The 22,558-nt window shown below is 53.6% G+C and overlaps 1 protein-coding gene across 4 annotated transcripts in view; it reads right to left on the bottom strand.

The window, feature by feature from the left end:
- Nucleotides 1-239: 239 nt before the first annotated feature.
- The window catches only part of ATXN10 (ataxin 10), a 166,410-nt gene continuing 144,091 nt past the window's right edge, over nucleotides 240-22,558 (bottom strand). For 3 of the 4 annotated variants that reach the window (XM_027070458.2, XM_027070459.2, XM_027070456.2), the window contains 2 exons: nucleotides 2,138-2,346; nucleotides 240-1,652 (listed from right to left, as the gene is read on the bottom strand). In XM_027070458.2, the coding sequence (XP_026926259.1) occupies nucleotides 1,650-1,652; nucleotides 2,138-2,346 (212 nt within the window). In that variant the 3' untranslated portion in view covers nucleotides 240-1,649. The remainder of the gene's footprint in view (nucleotides 1,653-2,137; nucleotides 2,347-22,558) is intronic. The other variant, XM_027070457.2, reaches the window with a different exon arrangement.

Raw genomic sequence — 22,558 nt, 5'->3', positions numbered from 1 at the left:
CACACAAGGCTCCCTTTTGTTTATTTGTGTTTGTTATTATATGGCTTATACAGCATGTTTGTTTGATTCCACTGGTGTGCATACATCCATTGAGAGAAGAAGAAAAAGAAGTGTCTATTGCAAACTTGTTAAGAGGGAAAAGGGACTCCCACTGTTTTTTTTTTTTTTTTTTTTTCCCCTTTGGAGGGCCTCTATTTGAGAACAGGATGTTAACTCTTTGTGTCCCAGAAGAGAATGACTTCTTTGTGCATTTTAAATTTTGAAAAAAGGCTTCTTTACTGATGGAATGTCATAAATGAGAGAAAAAACCGTTACAGATTACCACAATTCTGGAAGTTGACGTTTCTTCAGAAATCGAGAGTACATTAGCACGTGGGACAACTTTTATTTCATTCTGAACATGCTTAAGCTGTTTGTACAGAGCAATTTACGTATGGCTACAAAAAAACTTAGAAGCACTTTATTCTAGAATAATCGGTATTTCTGTAAAACTTCTGGCTGGGTCTTCGTTGTTTTTATTTTGGAAGATTCAACAGGGACTGTGCAAAATCTAGACAGTTTAGTAACATGGCTGTTCAAGAACGTTTTAGGCATTCGTACGTGACCTCCCTCTGGAGCTCTCTGCTGGTTACATCAATGCTCTGGGCGGCCTCAAAGATTTCAGTGCTCGTTTAACCCAGCTCCACCTCTAACAGGAGTACGTGTATAGAGAGAAAAGGACAGAAATAGACAGATGTAGGTCAAGCTAACTCCTGGTCCCCAAAACTACTTTTGCAACTCCGGAGAGTGGAGCCGTGGCTGAAACGTGGAGTGGCTTTAGGAGACAGTGCCTTTGAAACTGAATGAGACGTGGACGTCCCTTAATCCTGTGGTCCTAGGCACAGAGTGCCCTTCACGGAGGAGGCATGAAAGTGGGTAAGAGGCAGGCATGCGCCTGTGAGAACAATGGGTCTGGAGGTCTAGTTCCCCGGGGGATTTGGAAAGAGAAGAGTTAATGGCCCTCACGCTCTCCCCACTCACTCCCTGTATCGTCCCCCCCACAACGTTCCAAAGGGCTGGGCTCAGTGACAGCACAGCCCAGTCCCTAAAATGAAGAGGGAGCTTCTCTATTCTTCAGCATCTCTCGAATTAATTAGCTGGAAATGAGTCTTGTCAATGTTTTGGAAAGGCAGAAAGGGTGAAAAGAGACTGCTAGAATTAATCACAGTGAGAAACCTACTTCAACTGCCTGCCAGAGTTCAGAAAACCCAACGAGCAGAGAAGAAAAGTAATCAGGCCGACCCGCCATCTGAAGGAACAAATGGAATCCGAGCAAATGCCCCAGTCTTTGCCGAATAAGGGATACGCCCTCCAGGAAAAGAATTTATTATCTGCCGCCACAGTAAGTACAGTATATGACTTCAATGCACACTGTATCCATGGGGACAAAGGAAACCGAACGGTTACGTTTCTAAAGCAAAGAGACCACAAAATACTCAAGTTACTTTCACTTTCGAGCTCATACACATCTAACTCTATTACCTAAGATTCATGGATGCCTGAATTTGTACTTAACAAATCTTCAAACACTTGCAATGTTATATACTGCAGAAGATGGAAAGTCCATGAAACAGATTCCCAAAATTCAGATGCTTCAATGGAGAGTTCGTTCACTAAGAGAAAAAAAAAAAGAAAACAAAATTGCAGATATAACGGATCTATTTATAAGAATCACCCAAGGGAAAACACACACACACACACACACACACACGCGCGCGCACACGCACACACGCAGGCACGCACACAGCTGAGGGAGGGACCTGAAACAACCCATTCCACAAGACAAAGGGGGCTTACCTGCATCGGCTGCCTCGTCAGGAAAACCCAATTGCCGTCAGAAACTTTTAGACCGCACAGAAATTTTGACATGCTTTTTGTGTATCTCCCCCCAGACGAGTCGGAACTTCTCATTTTTAAGAAAATGGCAGCTTAAAGCTTGACCAAAATGTTATTTGCGATTAAACTGAGGGCTTTCTTGGCCATCTGAGAAGGCAACACGCTCCCATCCAGGTTCTCGGGAAGAAGCTCTGCCCGTGGGCAAGGGAACAGGGGGTGGGGGCTGCTTTGCACAAACCGGCTGCTCCCCCGGCATACTCACCAGCGGAGGTGTGCCACTGGTGGATTTCAGAATCAGCCTGTCACCCCTCTTTTCAACTTCCAAACCCATCTTTTTGAGCAGGGAGGCGTCGGCCAGCCCCTGCTGTTCCATCTTCGCGATCAAGTCTTGGTTCTGACTGTTGTCTTCTGTAAGGTTTCGGATGGCATACACCACCCACTGGGTCAGGACTGGAAGTGGGGTGAAGGAATCTGCCAACACATTTTCCCGGTTCAGGAGTCCACACGAGCACTACTGGAAAGGAGGGGGACGAACCCGGCACTGGCGAACGAGCTCCTCCTGACCATGTGTCACGAGCAACCCAGAGGGGGAACTGATTGAACAGACGTGACACAGGAATCGTACAGGTATGTCCCACGTGCGTGTGCATGTGTGTGATATCCAACAACGGGCACACAGACGTACTTACTTAACCAAGACCCGTTGAATGAACGAGCAAGCAAGCAAAAGCTGGGAGTAGCCACGTCTGAGGTCTATGATCACACACAACACACACACACACACACACACACACACACACACACACACACACACACACGTTGGATAATGTTACGGAGCCACCAGGGAAAGAATAAGAACACTACAGCATTAGTCACAAAGATGCCAAGTTAGAAGCAGGCCAGAGGACTCATCTTGTTTAGAGCAAGCTCAGTTATAAATAAGAATTGTTCCCTAGGAGTCACCATGGAATTTCCCTCATTCCGCCGCATTTGAAAGATGAAGCCAGAAGGCCTTTGAAGGATTTGCTGTATTTAGTTTGAATACTTGTGCTCTCAAGAAAGCATCTCATCCCCTCGGCCTTGCTGGGCCCCAGCCCTAATTTTGCGTGTCCTGCACAGCAGCCTTCACAGCAGACAGAAGAGAGCCTATGAAGACGACAGAATCACTGCATTTACTGAGGTCTTTTAGTGACCAAGAGCTGTGAAAATCTCAGGGAAGCATTAAGTTGCTGCTGCATGTTGTTCTACAAAAAAACTATAGAAGTTGCCTCGGGTACCAACCAGCATTCGGCGCTGGGTCCAGGGATGCATCAGAGGTGTCGAATACGGTGGGCCTGGCACCTTCTGTGGTTCCGGAGGGAACATCAAACACCTGGGGTGGGGCAGATGCTTTCTCCAATAAAGAAAGGCCTCCCTGCCCACCATCGGATGGAAGCTGGCAAGAAAAACAAACCCTTTCCCCGATCGCCAGATGTTTCCTGTGCAGGCATTTCTGGTGTCAGAATGGGGGCATCTGTGCCTCCAAATTGTATCAGGCTCTCCAGTCTGAAGGGTCAACACTTCTGACCCTGTCCCAGCTCCCAGCATAGTGGTGAGGCTGGTGCTCAGACATTTCTAGCTCCCTCAACTGGACACGGGAAGCCACAGAGAAAGGCTTCAATATGTATAAAGGCTCTTTCTTGTAGTGTTTGGGGAAGAAAGTGAATCAAACGGTTTCCCTAGTTCGATAAGCTAAAGTAGGGGCATCAGGGTGGCTCAGTCGGGTAAACGTCCGACTTCAGCTCAAGTCATGACCTCGCGGTTCCGGGGTTTGAGCCCCGCATTGGGCTCTGTGCTGACAGCTCAGAGCCTGGAGCCTGCTTCGGATTCTGGATTCTGTGTCTCCTTCTCTTTCTCTCTGCCCCTCCCCTGCTTGTGCTCTGCTCTGTCTCTCTCTCAAAAATAAACATTAAAAAAAAGAAAAAAAAAGCTCAAAGCAAAATGGTAAAAAATCGGCTTGTCCACCAAAGTCAGACAAACCAAGGCATGGAAAACGTGGCAGTTTTATGTTCAGGACGTGTCTTCTTGGGGTTAAAGGGTTGCTCCGTCCCTGTCCCTCTGACACACCCATGCTGGCTAGCAATCCTGACAAGGTCTTGGAGTTCCTCATGGCCTCTGCGCTCCCCTGCTCACAGACAGTCCACACCGGCCCACCTCTCCTGGAGGCGGCCTCGGGCAGTGCCGAGGCTGAGCAGACGTCTGCTCGCCTCTGGAGGTTTATCATCAAAACCACTTGTGAGTATAAATGACTAACCTGTTCCAGACGGCACAGAACAGGAATTGTGGACACCCGGCTGATGCTGCTTCTAGAATTAGTTGTCCCCCTTTGGTGGCAGAATGCCCTTTTGCCACTTATCGGTCATCCTTCGATGACAAAGCCCAGGCCCTTTACAGGGCTGTATTTCCTTTCTGGAGATGGAGTCCGTACAAACATCCAGATGCATAAAGGCCTAAATTAGAATTTCCGCCCCTTTTCCACAATCACCGAACCCCCCCCCCCCAACTCTGCGCCAGTATGAAGAATAAAAATGAGAATCCTGGGTGACAAAACTTCTGATGCGTTAGTGAATTTCTGAACAATGAATTGTTTGCCGCAAGTACTTTCTCATCCAGAATGACCTCATTCTACAAACTCCTCACTTTTTGTACCAAACGGGGGGCGGGGGGGAGCAGTGATCAAGAGATCAGATTGAAGGAGCGAGCAACAGAAGGGTAAATTCAGGCAAGAAAATACATACATACGCTTGAAGAATTTTGGTTCGTGTGTGTACGTCCTGAGCGCTACGTGATAGGAGTGGAGTACTTCTTTCGAAGGTTTCCTGTTAGTTAAGTCACTGCAACAGAACTGAACGCAGGGAAACTGAAGTCTCACTGAGAGCTCCTAAAGACGGGGCGGGAGGTGGGGCGCTGGCTCGGCAATGGAGGGATCCCATGCAGCCCGGACACTGCCAGATGAAAAGAACCATCGTCCAGAGCTTCAGGGATCAAAGTGCGTGTGACGGGGAAACGACCCCCCCCCCCCCCCCCCCGTGGTCGCTGCGCACCCTTCTCGCCGGGCGCCCTTCGCGTCCCGGGCTGCCTCTGAGCGCCACGAGTCAGGCGCGCGCTCACTGCGTGTCTCCGGCAGCTCTTCCAGGTGCGCTGCGCCCACCTGACTGTGCCGTTCGAGGGCAGGAGCCGCACCAGATTCACGTCTATGCCTCCAGTCTGGCTCCAGGCACAAAGTGAGTTGCGGACTTTGGAAGCCACGACTGTCTGTCTCTACCTGTCCACCCAGACGCCCTGTGAACTCCTCGGGGGCAAGTGTGATCCGCCTCTGTTCCAAGCACAGTGTCGGGAGAGGTCTGTGGGACCTCTGAACAAGGCGTGCTAGCTCCCACTCGCCACGTGGGTGGGGCCGCGGTGGCACAGCAGTGACCCACACAGGCTGTGCTTTTCCTTCTGGTTCTTGGTGTGGTTTGCTGACTCAGGGCTTTGCACGGCGGAAAGATCAGATGAAAGAAACCCACTACAAATGCAACCCAGGCGAGGAAGCCGCGCGCGTGGTGTCGATACAGGGTATGGGACAAGAGACACCGGGAGGGTTCCCACGCGGGCAGATCTCAATCACGTGCGTCGTGGCGAGGCAACCAACGCGCCTTGTGGAAGCGGTGCCACGGCAGCTTAGTGGCACTTCACCCTGGAAGCGCTTGGAAACGAAAAACCCACGCGCCCCCCATTCTGCACGTAGCAAAAGCGGAACCCAGAGGAGAAGGAGAGGGGTGAAGATTCCCGGCGGTCAGACCGGGCAGGGGCGCTGCTCCCGGCTGGGCCAGCACGACTCCGGGAGCACAACGCAGCCGCTGTGAACTTCTCGAGGGACAGATTCGCGGCACAGCCACGCAGCGGACAACCTAATATAAGAAGCAGTGAAGCCCAAAGCAGAAAAAGCACGTCTGTCTTTTTCTGCAACTGGTGTTCAGGAGGCAAGAAGATGCGTGTGGACGGAGTGGGGGGTCGGGAGAGGTAGGGCCACACGCTGGAGTCCGCTCCTTTGCACACTCTGAAGATCGGAAATAACCGAACAGCAAACCCCACCCCCCCCCCCGACTTTTCACATAAATGTATGTTTCCCATTCTCGTCAATGTGAAATCGTATTTCCTCCTGAAGGAGGATTTCGTGAAGTTCGAACACGGTGCCCTGAGCAAATAGGAAAGGCCTGCTCTGCTTCTCCACCCTCGGTGAGCACCCACACTCGGGGTCTGTGTTGTCCCATCTATAAATTAAATGCCACACAGACATGCTCTCCTTTGTCCCTATTTCCAGGGAGAACGCTTTAGCACTACTGTCTAGGGGCTGTGACTTAATCATAATTAAAAAAACCAAATTTAGCGGTCGTTTCTTTCACAAAATTTGAGTTGAAAAGAGAAAACACTGAAACAAGCCCTTACAAGCGGCATCTCACGCACACGAGCCTGGCTCATGAATATGCATGGCTCTCCTCGTTAGCGGCTCTGAAAGCCCGGAGCCCTGGGCAGCCTGCGCAGCCCTAGACAGCCCAAAGGGTCGCTAGGGAGATTAAAGGGAGTCCCAGTTAATATTCACATTGCCCTCTTGTTCCTTCTCTAAAGAGACAGACAGAGAGAAAGAGCGGGGGGAGAAAATTAAACATCTTCTAAAGTCTAATCCAACCAACACGTGAAGTGCTTTATTGTGCGCCTGGCTTTAGAGAGACAGCTTCTAAAGTTTCCATAGCTACTGCAAATACAAGGCGTGAGCCTGTGCGCGACAAGACTGCCCTGAAAGAGCCTTGCAATCAGCACTCGAGTGAGGACTCCACAGGGCTGGCCGGCTCCTCAACAGGGCACTCTGGGGTCTGGACACAGGCACAAAGGGGACAGTGGCAATGAGCACCCCAGAACTGCCGTGCTTGGGAAGGAGGCGGCTCCTCTCGGGCCCAGAGCCGCAGCCCCGGGCTTCGGAAAGACCCAGCTCAACACCGAACCCTGCGGCCTTGGACAAGTCGGGTGATGAGGTGTTCGTGAGGCACAAAAACGTAGGCCGGGAGACAGTGCGATCCAGAAAATCTCCCAACACGGATGTGACGAACCAGCAGACTGATGTGCCAAATTCACTTTGAAGTCAGAGAATTAAAACACTGCAGTTGGAAGTGTCCGATGAGAAAGGTTCCATCTAAGAAGGGCAACATCCGTTCAGTTCTCAGAATCAGACACCTGTGTACCCCAACGCAGGGCCCGGGAGGACAGGGGCTCCGTTCCGGTCACCGCTCCGGCTCTGTGGCTGGAAGGATGCTGAGGACAGTGGTCAGCAAATTAGGGCCTGTGTTTTTGTACGGATGCAAGTTGACAATCGTTTTTATATTTTTAAATCACTGGGGGAAAAAAATCAAAAGCTACTACTAACTGGTGACACATGGAGATTGTTTGAAGCTCAAATTTCAGCACCCATAGCCAATGGAGTTTTACTGGCACTTTATTCATGCCCATTCACTGACCTACTGACTATGGCTGCTTTCATGTTCCAACGGCTGAGCTGTGGAGGTGTGGTGGAGACCGTGTGGCTAGCAAAGCCAAAAATATTTACTAAATTTAAACCTTTACAGAAAAGGTTTGCCTACCTCTGGCCTAGAACACGGAAGGCACCAATAAATATTTGTGGAGTGAATAAATGAGCTTTTTAAAGTCCTGGCACTGAAAGACTTACATTAGTAGGGCGCCTGGGTGGCTCAGTCAGTTAAGCGGCCGACTTCGGCTCAGGTCATGATCTCACGGTTCGTGGGTTCGAGCCCCGTGTCGGGCTCTGTGCTGACAGCTAGGAGCCTGGAGCCCGCTTCGGATTCTGTGTCTCCCTCTCTCTCTGCCCCTCCCCTTCTCACACTCTTGGTGTGTGTGTGTCTCTCTCTCAAAAATAAACAAATGTAAAAAAAAAAAAAAAAAAAAAAAAAGAAAAACTCACATTATCTAAATCAAAACAATTTAGCTTATGTTAAAAGATTTTGATAATGTGTGTATACATACTATCTATGTAATATCTATGATATTTTCTATGTTATAAACCTGTACATGCACAGCATACATCTCTATTTAACATCTTAACATATACAATACGTATATAACAAACGTAGGTACTATATACATAGGATCTACATTTAATTTTTGCTTTCGGGATACATTTCGAAAAATTAATTTTAGACAACAAGCCCATTGATGGCATGGGATTTACGTATTGCCTAACAAAGTCAGCTATTTCGCAGGGCACAGAGCATAAAAACCTTTTACAAAGTTGGTGTGAGAACAGGATGTTCGATATGAGGCGAACCCACTTGATCAGGTTTTCGGGTTTCACAAAAACCGTGTAATTACCCGCCACGTTATAATATTAAGGTTTTCGTAATACGAAGCTACGGTTCTGCTAAAGATCAGGATGCTTTCAAACGACTTCCGTATCTAAACTAGTATCTTCACGGAAGTGGTAAAACTGAAGAATTTTTCAGAGTGCCAAGAAGTGGCTCAGTTTAAAATGCTTCTGAAAACGCTTTCCCTTGCTAAAAGACAAAATACTTCTAAATATGCCGATGCTGTCAGGCAAAGGACGAGCAGGCACCGAAAGGGCGGCTTCTCTTCCCGCGGCAATGACTTACTTCCGCCTTCCTCCTAGCCACACAAGTCGGAGAACCTGCCCGTGTCGGGGGGTGTCCTGGGGGGCCCCGCTTCCCAGGTCCTCACCAACCTCAGCCCTGCTCTTCACGTACTGACTTTCTGAGGGGAGAAAAGTGGCGTCTCTCAAACTGCTGCCCCGGGATCCCTGGGCTCCCCCGAGGCCTCTGCCGGAGGACGAGGACCTTGTCCAAACCACAGAGGACGTCCGAGTGGAGGTGGTGAAGGAGGAAGAGCTCACGATTCAGGGGTTTCTGGAGGGTGAGGGGCACCCAGCTGCGGACAGACGAGGGCCGGCGGTCAGGACACACCTGGAAAACACGGCCACCGTTCCTTCCCTTCCCGGGGCAGCACATGCTTTTCCTGCACGGACTGACTCGACCTCCAAGGGCCAACATACTTCCCTTTCCTTCTGCCTTCATCTACCATAATTACCTTCTGCTCTTAACTCTCATTATGTCATCCGGCTAACCCCATGCTCTTCTCCGTCAGGAAATTAAAGCAGAAGTTTCTGCGGTGCGGATTCTATCCGGGGTCTCCCCGCCTGGCGCTGGAAGCCAGAGTGTGCCCAATAACCGCCACAAACCGCCCATCTGGCTCCCTCCTCCTTCTCCAAATTGTCGGCCTATCTGGTATCTGATTTCCCTCCGCACTTCTGTATTTTCATATGAGGGAACATCTGTGGTTCAGGCGCTCCAGCGCCGTGCGGATTCGAGCCGTTCGAGGCTCTGCCGCGTGTTGTGTCCCGGCGGCACCGACAAATGAACGCGTGCGTCCTCGCTCATTTACCAATTACTGGCTAATTGTGAATCCTGAGCGTGGTCACGGGAAGACTGACCCGGCTGGTGGGGGCGGGGGGACAGCTGCCAGATTGGTAGATTACAGGCCACAGTCTGGAGAATATGAAATAACACTTGTGTTTAGCACGAGCTCCAAGAAGGGGCAGGGAGGAGTCATCCCGGAACCACCCCCTCTGCAGGCAGGGGCCGTTTCCTGGCCTCTGAATCCCCAGGGGACTAGGACGTCACAGGAAGAGCCACAAGGCCCAAGAACACAAACTGCCCAATTCTGACAGAGCTGTGTCAGACACTTTCTTCCTGGGCTGAACCCCAATCAGCACCTTCTAGGTGATTCTGGAACAAAGGGTGCATTCTCTGTCCTTGGTAGGCACGATTTACTTCCCGCAAGTGGAGCCTCTACGGGGGAGACCCGACACTCAGCACCTCACGGGCCTCTGCTCCTCTCCCCCCACCTCAGGTGGCTCCGCGTCCCCAGCGCCGTCACACGCGTGCGGACGCGGTCTGTCTCTTGCCCCCCACCGCCTCCACACCAGCCGGGTTAGGAGCGCTTGGTCCTTGACAAATCCCACACGTATAAAGCCCAAGCCTCCGAGATGAGCAAAGTGACACCGGCCAAGTGACGGGAGGAGGAGGCCCCTGCCCTCTGTCACCACACCCGCTCCCCACCCCAGAAGCTCCTGCGGCCGAGTGAGGGCTGCGTGGGTAGCTCACAGCCGCGGGGTTTTGGAGGTAAAGGCTCCGAGGGCACCGCGACCAATTTCGTGCATGACAGAGTCTGGAATCACTTGACTCACCACTTGAAAGCGCAGTGTGGCACGGGGCGGTCAGAGCGAGGCGTCCACATCCCACGACAGGTCTCGGGATCAGAAACGGCCACCCCCACTTCTAACTGAAACCACACTAGAGGCTTCCGGGGCCGTGAGGCGGTTCCACGTGCATCTGGGGCCGCACTCCAGTGTCACCTCCGAGATGCCGGGCGAGCCCCCGCGTGTCCCATCTCAGCGGCGCCCGGCACGTGGAGGGCACGCAGCACGCGCTCGGTAAGCGGCGCAGGAAGAACCCCCCCCCCCCCCAGGGCCCATCACGCTGCGCGCCCCCCTCCCCGGGCCCCCCTCCCGCGCCCCTTCTCAGGCTGCGGTCACGGGGTGAACCGGACCCCTCCCACAGAACGGGTGATCACCTGTGTGCCGGGACCGCCGGCTTCGTCCCCGCAGCTCCTGGCGCGCGGAAGGAGACGCTTTCAGCGTCCGCGGGACGAATGCCCCCTGCCCGTCTTCTACCTACTTCGAAGCTGTTCCAGGGCAGGTGGGCCGTGAGCGAGAGGTTACTGAACGCACGCGCGCGGGGGCCCGGCCTCACACGAAGTCAGCCCTCGCGCTGCAGGGGAGCGTTCGTCGGGGAGATGCACTCTGGACACGACAAACTCCTGAAGAGACACCGTGCCGCCCTGGTGCTGCGATCCCCCACTCGGGGCCGTGGCCGGAGACCGCGTGGAGCCTCCTGAGATGGCCCGGCCCCCGAGGACGGAGCAATCATGAGCGGAAGCCCGTGGTCGCACAGCAGAGACCCCCAGGAGGCTCCAGGCCCCGTCTGCCAGGCAAGAGGACGTCCGCAAGGTACCGTGTGCTCTCTGGGATAAAGGAGTCGTCGGGTGAGCAGCAGTGACCTTCTCCGCAGGGACCCCGCGGTAAGCAAGGCTTTGCGAGAGGAACCGATTCCAGCGCCTCTCACAGGAACCAAGACCGTCCGCGTATCTGCACGCAACAGTAAGAGCAAGCGCAATAAACGTGACGGCGGCGGCTGTGACACGCCCGGGACACGTCGGGGCTGTTCCAGGACCCAGAGGAAGCATTCCGTCCTCAGGATGCACTCTGCAGCAGGGACCGTCCCCCTCCTTTTGCGGACGACGACACAAGACGCTGGGGCTCACGCTGGTCCGAGGTCACGCGCCCTCAGGTGGCTGAGCCAGGGTGGGAGGCGGGCTCCGGCACCCACCCTCGCGACCACCGCGCCACCTACTTCCGAGCACTTGTCCGGGAGCGTGGCCGACGAGGAGGGAAGTGGGGGCGGCGGGGGGAGGAGGCGGACAGAGCGGCTCTTCCTGTGGCTCAGTCTAACCGGAAGCCTCCTACCTCGGCCTCCAAGTCAGTTAAAGGGATGGTGGGTCTGATGATGCTTGAAGCAAGGTCTCTTTCTCTTCAAAGCATCCCGAAGGACAAAATAAGCTTGCAGAGATTAGAGTGACTACCTCTGCGAAGCACCCTTGGAACTAGCTAACGGACAGTTCAAGGAGCCGACCAGCGGCTTGGTCGGTCGCGTGTCTGACTCTTGGTTTCGGCTCAGGTCGTGACCTCACAGTTGATGAGATCGAGCCCCACGTTGGGCTCTGTGCTGACACGGTGGAGCCTGTGCGGGATTCTCTCTCTCTCCCCCTCTCTCTGCCCCTCCCCTGCACACATGCACGCGCGGTCTCTCTCCCCAAATAAAGAAATAAACATCAAGAAAAAACAGTTCAAAATGAAATTAGTATTTGGAGTAGAAAAAGTGAGTGGTCTCAACTAAATCACAGAAAATGAGTGTCAGTCTAGCGCTAATGAAGTCCGAAGTTTACGCAGCACAGCTAAGGGTCAGAAATACTTCCAAGAGAGCAAGGCTTCTGTTTCAATGACAGACAAACAGTGTGGGGGTTCTGGCAGCTTTCAGACTAGACGAGACGCAGCAGGTGCCCCAGAGGCTGTGTTCACAAACTGCACGTGCCAGGGGCCTGAACACGTTACCACTGTCACTGGTCGCCCGGGACGGTCCGCTCCACGGGTCACTGTGCTGCCTTGTCTCCCCCCACCCCCCCCCCCGACCCCCCCAGCTCCCAGAAAGTCAGCGGTCAAGAGGGGTGGGCCCGCAGACGCGTCCGTTTCCCGCCCACACTCCTCCGCCCCGAAGCGAGCCCGTGAGCGGTGGTGTTTCTCATCCTGTGCTGTCGGCTTCCACTTCTCTCAGTAGCAGGGGAACGAAGGACAGAGCACAGACCCGGGAGCCCACTCATCCTGGTTACGGGAGAAGCTCGGCCATGTCCGTTTTAAAGGGAAGACCACTCGGCAGAAATTTATCACGTGCAACTGCCTTCCACGTTAACTGGAAATAAATACCACGGGCCCGCTGGGCTATGTATATGAAGGCCAAGCTGGCTGCGGTGGTGACGTTAAGTTCTAAGGTTCTTCCCTGACATATGTCTCTCTTACAACTTCTAAAGTACCGGCCGCCTCACTCTGGGGAGAAAAATCTCATTCCGTTATAGAAATCTAATACTCTAATGTGTTTTTCCTCCTCTCTGCAAACAATCTGCTCCTTGAGCATTCTACTGGAATTAGCACGGGATTTAGATCCAAACGGCTGATCACACCCCCGGCTGTCTGAAGAAGTCAGCCATGATCTAGTCGCTCGTCAGCAAATGTGAAGACACCACGCTCCATGCTGGGAAAACAACAGTTCCCAGGATGGTCAGGTCCCCGCCCTTGTGGCATCTACATTCTAGAGACTGACTCACCGGGCAAGGGCAGTGGGAGGCGGCCTCTCCGAGGAGGCACCACCACTCTCAGACCCACAGGCTACAAAGAAAGGGGTGTTGGGGCAGAGGGCTGCGGGCCGTGCACAAGCCCCAAGGCACAAAGAAAGGTCCGGGGTCACCTCTGTGTCGGGAGGGTGGAAAGCAACAAGGCAGACCTTGCAGGGAATCGGGATACGGTGAAGAGTCTGTGTTTTACTCCAGTACAATTAGAACCTGGGGCAAGAGCGAAGTAGAGAAATCAGGACCCTGTCTTGGGTAGCTGTGTGGAGCGTGGTTTCGAGAGGAAAGTGTGGGAACGGGGGCCCAGGAGGGGTCCACCGAGGCCAGAGGAAGGTCCTGGAAAAGGACAGACCTGGGCTCAAATTCCAACGCGGCCACTTCGTACGATGCGCAACTTGGGGCCAGTTTACGCAACCGCAACAAGCTAGAGCTGGTCAGGTGACATGTGAGGACAGCGGGAGGGGACGTCTGCCGTGCGTCTTGCCCGGCCCCCGGCACACCTGAGAGACAGCACGGGGCCCCGGGCAGGCTGTGGAGCCCCCGACCCCTCTGTCAGGCCGGGACTTCATTACCCTTTGCCTTGGCTGCTTCATCCATTCGGGGGGGGGGGGGGGGGGGGGCGGGGAGACCATGCCCCAGTGTGTCAAACGATCACAGAACCCACATGAAGCTCTTGGGCCCTGGAGTCAGAAAGTGCGGGTTCCAAACGCCAGGCCTGCTGCTCAGGAGTGCGGAGCCGTGGCCAGTCATGACCGTTTCTGCCTCAACTTCTTCTTCTGTAAAATGGGACAATGACAGTATCTGCCTCACAGTGGTCATGAGGTTTCAGTAAAATCCTAATGCTTGGTGTGAAAAAGGCTAGTTCTGTTAGAAACACAGATGGTTACAGGGTGCCCGGGTAGCTCGGTCGGTTGAGCGTCCGACTTTGGCTCAGGTCACGATCCCCCGGTCTGTGGGTTCGAGCCCCGCGTCGGGCTCTGTGCTGACAGCTCGGAGCCCGGAGCCTGCTTCGGATTCTGTGTCTCCCTCTCTCTCTGCCCCTCCCCGCTCATGCTCTGTCTCTGAAAAATGAATAAACCTTAAAAAAATATATTAAAAAAAAAGGCAGCAGCAGCAGCAAGGTGGGAGGAGGAGGCCAGGGACCCTCACATCATTTTCTTGCTGAAAACCTGTTAGGATTTCCTGGTGTTGCCTACCCACACTCCGAAATGCTTTCGGAGAGAAAGACAGAAGTCGTTTTGATTCTGACATAACCCGGTTTCTCTCAAAAACTGGGAAAATGTGTTGACTTTCTATAGGTTGTTCCGGTCCCGAACCGGGAAATACAGATTGTTATCTGCACGGGGCCATCATTCTGTGAGCTTCCGTAAGAACGTAAAATTAGGCCGCTACCCAAACATGAAGACGAGAATCTCTTGTAAAAAATAAGGCCGGTCGCAGTCGTTGTGAAAACTCCCAAGTGCAGGGTTGGGTCCCGGCTGTCAAACTGTCCTCTTCGGCCCGGCTTCCGTCCACCCGTGAGGCTCTTTCCCAGCACGGGGCTGCTTCCAGTTGCACTCAGTTAACCCTGAAGAGAAGATCTGTCCGCCCCTCAAACGGCCCTTCCCGGCAGCTCGCAGGAACCAGTGCTTCACCTCTACCTGGGAGGGAGGTTTGGACCAGAGGACAGAAGAGCGTGGAAAAGGGGACATCTGGAAGTGAGCTTTCTTTTTCTATTTTCTGGATTTGCGCGAGCATCCAAGGTGAAGAAGGGGTGGCCACGAGGATAAGAAAGCCTGAGGATCTGGAGGCCTTCCTTCCCGACTGCGGCCCCCACGCCTCACTCCTGTGAGGCAGGCCCGGCGTTTCCTCCAAGTTCCTCGGGGCCCATGTGGTTTGAAGGGAGAGACACCAGCAGGCTCGGGTCGCGTGCTGGTGGCTGGCGCGGCCCTCCTCCGTCCCACCCGCGGGTCCTCTTGTCGCGAAAGTGGCCTCCGCGCAGAGGCTCAGCCCACAGCTTCCTTCACGTGGTCAACAGGGACTCACCGAGGGGCCGCTGCCGGCCCTCCTTCCTCCAGACACTCACTCACTCACCCGGTAGGGTTTGTTTGTTTGTTTGTTTTTTAAATCTGTTGGTTCTAGAAAGTGGTACAGAGAGTACAACACTTCCTGCCAGGAATGACGATCCCAAAACACGAAGGCCAGGGAGTCACCATCTCACGGTGCTGAACCGGCCGTGGGGCATCCACGCTCTGCCCAGACCCTTCTCCCTCACTGCTAAATCTGACCGAGGTCATTTTGGGCAAAAATCCTGACTTTAGGGCTCCCTGGAACACGTTCCCTCGATGCCAAACTTCTCTCAAGTGTTTTACAAAATACGCAGTCTGTGTAGCAATGGCATTTAAGTACAGCAACTGTAAAAAGTCATTTAGTAACATCCTCAACACACCGCAAACTGCTCTTTTTACTAAAGGGAATGCAAAAAAGGAAAAACTGGCAAATACTTAACTTTGTAACAAAATACAAACATCCAGTTAAATGCTACGACTACTTACTAAGCACAGACCATGCGCCAGGACTGCGTACGTTTCACGTGGGTGGTCAGTGGGGTCCAAACTGGCCAGCTCTTTCGAAGGCAGACCTCACCCTCAGGGCCCGCTGTGCCCACCAAGTGCCCCAGGGCTCACGCGCGATCTGCCAGTGATGTCGCTCGGTAATGCCATTTGGGGACGCAAGGGAGGTGCATTACCGAGCACGAAGAGGATGTGCTGGTGGGACGCCTGCCTGGCTCAGGGGGCAGACCACACAGCTCTCATCTCGGGTCGTGGGTCCAAGCCCCACATCGGGCAGAGAGATTACTTGAAAATAAATAAACAGAAGGATCTCCCGGTGACCGGTCGACTTTGCTGACTATGCTTTCAAAGGGAATGCAGACTGCTCTGTGCAGAGACAGGCTTCTGAAACCCCCAGGGGCTGTGTTTGGACACTGTCACGCATGTGAAGTTTAGGCTGTTTCAGACTTTTCTTTTCTCTCTCCCTTCCTTTCCTTTCCTTTCCTTTCCTTTCCTTTCCTTTCCTTTCCTTTCCTTTCCTTTCCTTTCCTCCCTCCCTTTCCCTTTCTTTTTAGAGGGAAAGAACACGTGTGTGAGTGGAGGAGAGAGGTAGAGAGGGAGAAAGAGGAAGAGAGAGGGAGAGTCATAAGCAGGCTTCATGCTCAGCATGGAGCACGACGCGGGGCTCAATGTCACGACCCTGGGATGGTGACCTGAGCCCAAGTCAAGAGCTCAACGCTTAACTGACTGAGCCGCCCAGGCGGCCCTCAGACATTTCTTTATGGTCAAATCTATACGGGAGATAGCAATTTTCTGAAACACAAAGTCGAGAATTAGCAAAGCTCTCCTTATGCTCTTCTCCATACTGCGGAGACGCTGGGGGACAGGTGCAGAACGACCACCATGCACACATAACGTTACAGGAAGTGGTTTTGAAAAGCGAGTATCTGGTCCATGCCATAGACAATGCGACGCTCGGCGCTAAAAAAGAAATGAGAAGTCATGGAGCAAACTGGAATGCGGAGCACCAAGTGACAGAAGCCAGTCTGAGAAGGCCACCTACTGTGTGATCCCGGCATCTGCAGGGCACTCCAAACAAGGTGTTAACCGCGGAGATCAGAAAAAGATCCGCGTTTGCAGGCAGAGGACAGAGGATTCCCCGGGCCTCCACGTACTACAGTGGGGGATGCACGTCCTTACGCACTTGTCCAGACTCACGGCGCACACGACGCCGAGGGCGAATCCTCCTGGGAAGTGCGGACCATGGGTGACACCGACATGTCAGTGGGTGTTCACCACGTGCGGCAAACGTCCCGCCCCGGTGGGGACGGAAGTGCCCAGGGAATCTCTGCACTGGCTCCTGCATCTTGCTCGTCAGCCTACCAGCGCTCCAAGAAAAACCCAGGAGAAAAGAGAGTAACATTAGGAATGAATCTCTCATGTGGTTTCAGAACTCAAAATACTCCCTCGGGCTGGCAAACTCACCGCGACCATGGAAGGCCAGTCGGGAGAAATTATTTCGGCCGGGATGTCTAATACGTATCCCCCGAGACGTTCTTTCCCTAAAGTTATACTCCTCAGTATGAGTCTATATCAGTATATAACAGCACCTGTTATATTAATCAGCCACAAGTGTGGCGCAGGATCCTTCAGATTAAGAATCGGTGGCAACAGATATTTGCACGGCGTCTTGTTTCAGGTTTCAAACGCATTTTACGTGGTGTTACTTCAAACATTAATAGGAACTATCAGGAAGTAACACTGCGAAAATGCTGTGTCATCGCAAAGCCGGGTGGCTGAAGCGACAGGCCATCCAAGGAAGCGGCTTCCACGGCCACTAGCACACTACCCGCGGTGTGACGGCAGCCCTGCCCTGGTCCCTGCGCAGGGTGAGTGCGTGCCGAGGGGGAGGCGGCAGCCCACACGGTCCACACCGGGGTTCTCACCACGGGAAAGGGCGGACTCCCATCTCGTAGCTTAGGTGAGAATAAACCCCAAGCATTCTTGCTTTTTTTTTTTTTTAATCTTTATTTATTTTTGAGAGACAGACAGACAGAGAGAGAGAGAGAGAGAGGGAGGAAGGGCCAGAGGGAGAGGGAGACACAGGCTCCGAGGCAGGCTCCAGGCTCCGGCTGTCGGCACAGAGCCCGACGCGGGGCTCGAACTCACGGACCGCGAGATCGTGACCTGCGCTGAAGTCAGAGGCTTAACGACGGAGTCCCCCAGGCGACCCCAGGCGATCTTGCTCTTAGCGAGTCAACAAGATACAGCAAACCCTGGTGCACTCTGACCTCTGAGATGGGAACGGCTGAGCAAACCAGGCTCAGCGAGACACAGCCTGAGGACAGGCGTGGGCGGCGCGTGCCCCCCGGCGTGTTCTCACCTCTGTCACCTCGGGGAGAACCACTCTCTGTGCCTCGGCCTGCGGGACGCGGAATCTGTGCGCTAACGATGCTCGTCATCTGCAGCCTCTATTTCAGAGCCGCGGGAAAGCTGCAAGCTCGTGGAAACGCGAAGCAGAGGCCACGGGAAGGAGCACAACTCGAAGTGTGTGCGTCTCACTTAAAAACGGTCCACTTGCCACAACACCTGAACCAGGAAGCGGTCCACTTTGGTGAAAGCCTCGTTCATTACGGGACGCGGACTCCTCCGGCCATCGGCTTCAGGCCCTGGGGAACTGGTTGCTAGGATACCATAAAAGCCACACAGACAGGGCTTCTTTCCCCTTTCACTGTGAATGGTGCCATTTAGATGCATCCGTGTGTGTGTGTGTGTGTGTGTGTGTGTGTGTGTGTGTGTGTGTGTCTCGGGGGGGGGGGGGGGCTGGTGGCAGCGTGTTACACTCTTAGCAGCCTGGGAGCGGCACCCGCACATTGTCCGGTCCTCGGCCCATGCTTGGCTCACGTCACGCGGGGCCCCAGGGAGGCCTCCCCTGACCTGCAAAGCTGTGTGTGTGCAAACTTGTTTGCTCTGGTCGGGGAGAAATGTTGGGTCTGTACATCTTCAAACACGCTAGGTGAGGGGCAAGACAATCAGCGAGGGGCTTTACAAAACCAAATTAAATCACTGGCCAGCTAAACCAAAAGTTTATCTTTTTCAACTAAAACAGCATTAAGAGTGTTCCTAGTGTTTGGCCGCTCAGGAACAGAACAAATAATCACTGTTTATCAGCTATTTCATGCTGGGGACTCAGAAATACAGAAGTAAATACAAAATAAATGGCTCTTCCCCTCCAGAAAGAGGAGGGACAGCTTTCCCTCAGAACGATTTCCTAGCCGTTCACTGCACTGAACGTCCGGGTGGGCAGTGTAGGGTATCAACAGCAGAAAGGCACCGTTTTGTGAACACGGCGCCAGCACTCCTTTGGCGTGGAAGCACACGGCGACACCTTTTACGAACCCCACCAACTCTAGCCCCTTGTGCCCTCCCGAAGTATTTCAGACACTTCTCTGAACGGCCCCCCTCTGGCTGCTGCGTGGCAGGTCCAGTCACAAGCCTGGACTCCCCAGTAAGTACAGAGCTGGGGCGCCTGGGTGGCTCAGTCGGTTGAGCGTCGGACTCTTGACTTTGGGCTCAGGTCACGACGCCAGGGTCATGAGACTGAGCCTCACCTCGGGCTCCGCGCGGAGCACGGAGCCTGCTTAAGAGTCCCTCTCTGCCCCTCCCCCTCTAAAATGAAAATAAAATAATAAATAAGAAGGACAGAATGGAATATATTTCCATCGTTTCCCAAGATGTGGCACTTCGAGTCCAGAGTCTCCAAAATGCACATAAGAACAGTAAGGACTCCACACAGTCCTGCTGGAGACAGGCTTGGGCAGCACGGTTCGTGCGTGTGCGCACAGATATGCAGATGCGGACATATCGTCTAGAAGGCTTCCCTCAAGTAACAGCTGTTCAAGACACCACATAAAACTCTGTGCTTTGGAACACGCTTTGGTAACGCTCCCTTGGATCCGTGGGGTCCAGTGTGGAGCGTGTCCCGAGGTGTAAACGCACGGGGACACAGATCCCACCCGGGGTAAGTTGTCCTCGAGGGAAGGGGTTACAAATGTGGCTACGTCCGTGCGGTGTGCTCCCGGAGACGCGGAGCACAACTGACCCATAAAGACGCGCTGCCGCGCTCCGCTTGGTCCCAGGGGTCACGGAAGGATCCCAGAGAGGAAGACACCCGGGTCTAGAGTTCCAGAGGAGGAGGGAGGGGAAACGGGAAGGGGGGGTCCATCTCCAGGCTCAGGGGTGCATCTTGATCATCCACGGTTGCAACAGAGCGCTGAGCGGGTACCATGTGCTACACGTTCGGCAAGATCAGTCCGAGACTTCGTACCCAACACAGCTGATTACCCACGTGTCCCGGACAAAGTACGCCTGAAAGGAACGCCGTGACGGAGCGAAGCGAGCACGCACGGGCAAGTCTAGACCCCTGAATTCGGACGAAGCACGGGCCTTACAGTCAGACACACCTGGGCCTGCACCCTGGCCCTGCCCCTCCCGCGCGGGGCGGATCTGGAGCGGCTGGCGTCAAGGAACCAGCTGCCTGAGCTTTAGCGTTCTCAGCGGGAAATGGAAATAAACGTTCCCAATGAAGCGGGTGGTCTTAGCCCCAGTGAAGGGGCCAGAACAGGACGTGGCACGCGGCAAGAACCCGACAGGTGATTTAAAAAACTTGTGCGTGGCGCACCAGAACACACACATCTGAGGGCACGTCTTGAGGGGTTTCCTCACGTGGATGTGTCCCCATGACTCCACCTACACCGAGATTAAGGACACGCCCGCACCCCATCCCGGAGGGCCCCCGCGTGCCCCTTCCCTAGTAATACCCACCCTCCCACCTGCACACGTGGTAGGAACAGGCCACCATTGATTTATCCCTTCTACTACGGATGAGTCCCGGGATGCTCCCACCTTGGGGTTATTATCAATGGCTCTGCTGTGAAGGCTCTTGCACGCCTGGAAGACACACACGTGCACTCCCCTCGGGGGAAGGTACCGGGAAGGGCACTGCTGGCTCGCAGGCCGGGTGTGTGCGTTGTGTTAGGAGACACGGCCAGAACGTTTCCAAAGGGGTTACTCCAATCTACACCTTCCCCAGCAAGGTTCGGAGGTTCAGGTTGCTGCTCCACACCCTTGCCATCACTTCATACTGTCGGCCCTCGCCATTAGCCATTCCGGTGGGTTTCCCACTGTGGTAACGTTAATTGTGCATTTCCCTGACGACTGATGACATTGAGCTCTTTCCCCAGGTGTGCTGGCCATTCGGATTTCTTCTTTTCTGAAATGCCATGAGTCTCCTGTTCGTTTTGTTTTTAAATATATACATTTTAAAGTTTATTTTGAGAGAGAGAGAGAGAGAGAGAGAGTGCATGAGAGCAAGAGAGCACAACTGGGGGATGGGCAGAGAGAGAGACAGAGAATCCCACGCAGGCTCCACACTGTCAGCACAGAGCCCGATGCAGGGCTTGAACCCATAAACCATGAGATCATCCATCACGATCCTGTGAGGATAGGAGTAGGGCCTGTTTTATAAGCAAAGAAGCTTAAGGCCAAAGAAAGTAAATGCAGTGCTTACAAACTAGGAGGGGTGGGGTGCGGGTGTGTCGGCCCCAGCGGCTGCCACTCTTGCCCCGGGCCACACCTCCTCGACACGGGTCAGGTCACAGGGGAAAACACAGTTTGTTTAATATTTCTGTAAACTACTTGCTACATTTCTGTACGCAAGGAAACTTACAAATAAGGTGTTTCAGTGTTAGAGAGAGAGAGAGAGAGAGAGAGAGAGAGAGGAAAAGAGAAAGGAAGGGAAAAAAGAGAGAAAAGAACAGAAAAAAACTCCTGTTTGGATTCTCTATGCCTGTCCCCTCCCCCTCCAATAAAAACAAAACAAAACAAAACAGCCCACATCAAGGACAGCTGATGAAAACACAGATCAAAAAAGAATAAAAGAAAAACATTTCAAATAAAGCTCAGCGGTTTCTATTTGGAAGCAACAACAACAAAAAATCCCACTTGCCACAATAAACTGACAAACAAGGAACTGACCCTGTGGTGGTGGGGCTGGAATTTTCCGATGGCCTCGGCTACCGTGTCATTACTGTGGGTGACCCACAAGCGGGCGGGCGAGCGAACAGCTGGGGCCTGGCTGGGCTCGTGCCCCTGGAGCAGCTGTGGAGGGCAGGTCTTCCCAGTGAAGCGCCCCTCTGACATGCTGCCCTCTCCCTGAGACTGGAAATCCCCGCTGGTTTCTAGAATCTACCTCCAAGAAATGGAGCCTCGGGCCTCCGTTTCTAGCCTGGGGGCAGGGGCGGCGGCCCTCGGCCCTAGTTGGCTCTATAGGAGAGCCGGCCTGAAGTTCCTAATCCCAAGGGTGGCCAAGAAAGTGGCAGTCTCCCAGGGTCCCCCGCACTGATCTCCTATGGGGACCGAGGACTGCTCCCCACAGTGTCACGAGGCCTCAGCCCCCATCCCGCAGAGCATGGTTAAGTACATGTGCACGGGCAGCTGACCCTGAGTGATCAGAGAATGGAGAGATGGTTACCAGCACGATTCCTCGTCTAAACATACCCAAAATATCTACTGATTTTTGACACAAAATACTGAAAGTTCTGTAAAAACTTGGCTGGTGTTAATTAGAAGAGGGGGTTAAACGAAACAAATCTGAGACCGTCGCTGCCGAGCAGACTTGACTTGATTCACGAAGAATCACAGAACCCACAGGAGCAATTTTTCATGTGTTGCCAACCGCCCCTGTTCCCACCAAATACACACACACACCTCTCGCCAGGCTGCTATTTGTTCAGTGTTGTCCCCACACGTCTATGTGTCTAAGAAGTGTTTACTGGACATTTACTAGGTGCCAGACAGTGGCAGATTGTACTGGGGTGAACAACAGAAAAAAACGGTCCCTGTCCTCACAGCACTTGGCCCAGAGGGCGACTGAGACGTAAACGCACAAGCATGTGGTGACACACTGCGATGCGCAGACACGGCAGGTTACAGGAGGGGTGACCGGACCCGGCCGGGCTCCAGCGACCTTTGGCTGAAGAAGAGACCGCGGGAGCCGAGCACCCAGCACGCGGAAGGCTGGCCCCGGGGAG

Source organism: Acinonyx jubatus, chromosome B4 (genome assembly GCF_027475565.1).
Source record: "Acinonyx jubatus isolate Ajub_Pintada_27869175 chromosome B4, VMU_Ajub_asm_v1.0, whole genome shotgun sequence".
In the NCBI taxonomy this organism is placed as follows: domain Eukaryota; kingdom Metazoa; phylum Chordata; class Mammalia; order Carnivora; family Felidae; genus Acinonyx; species Acinonyx jubatus.
This window is presented reverse-complemented; position numbering and strand designations above follow the sequence as displayed.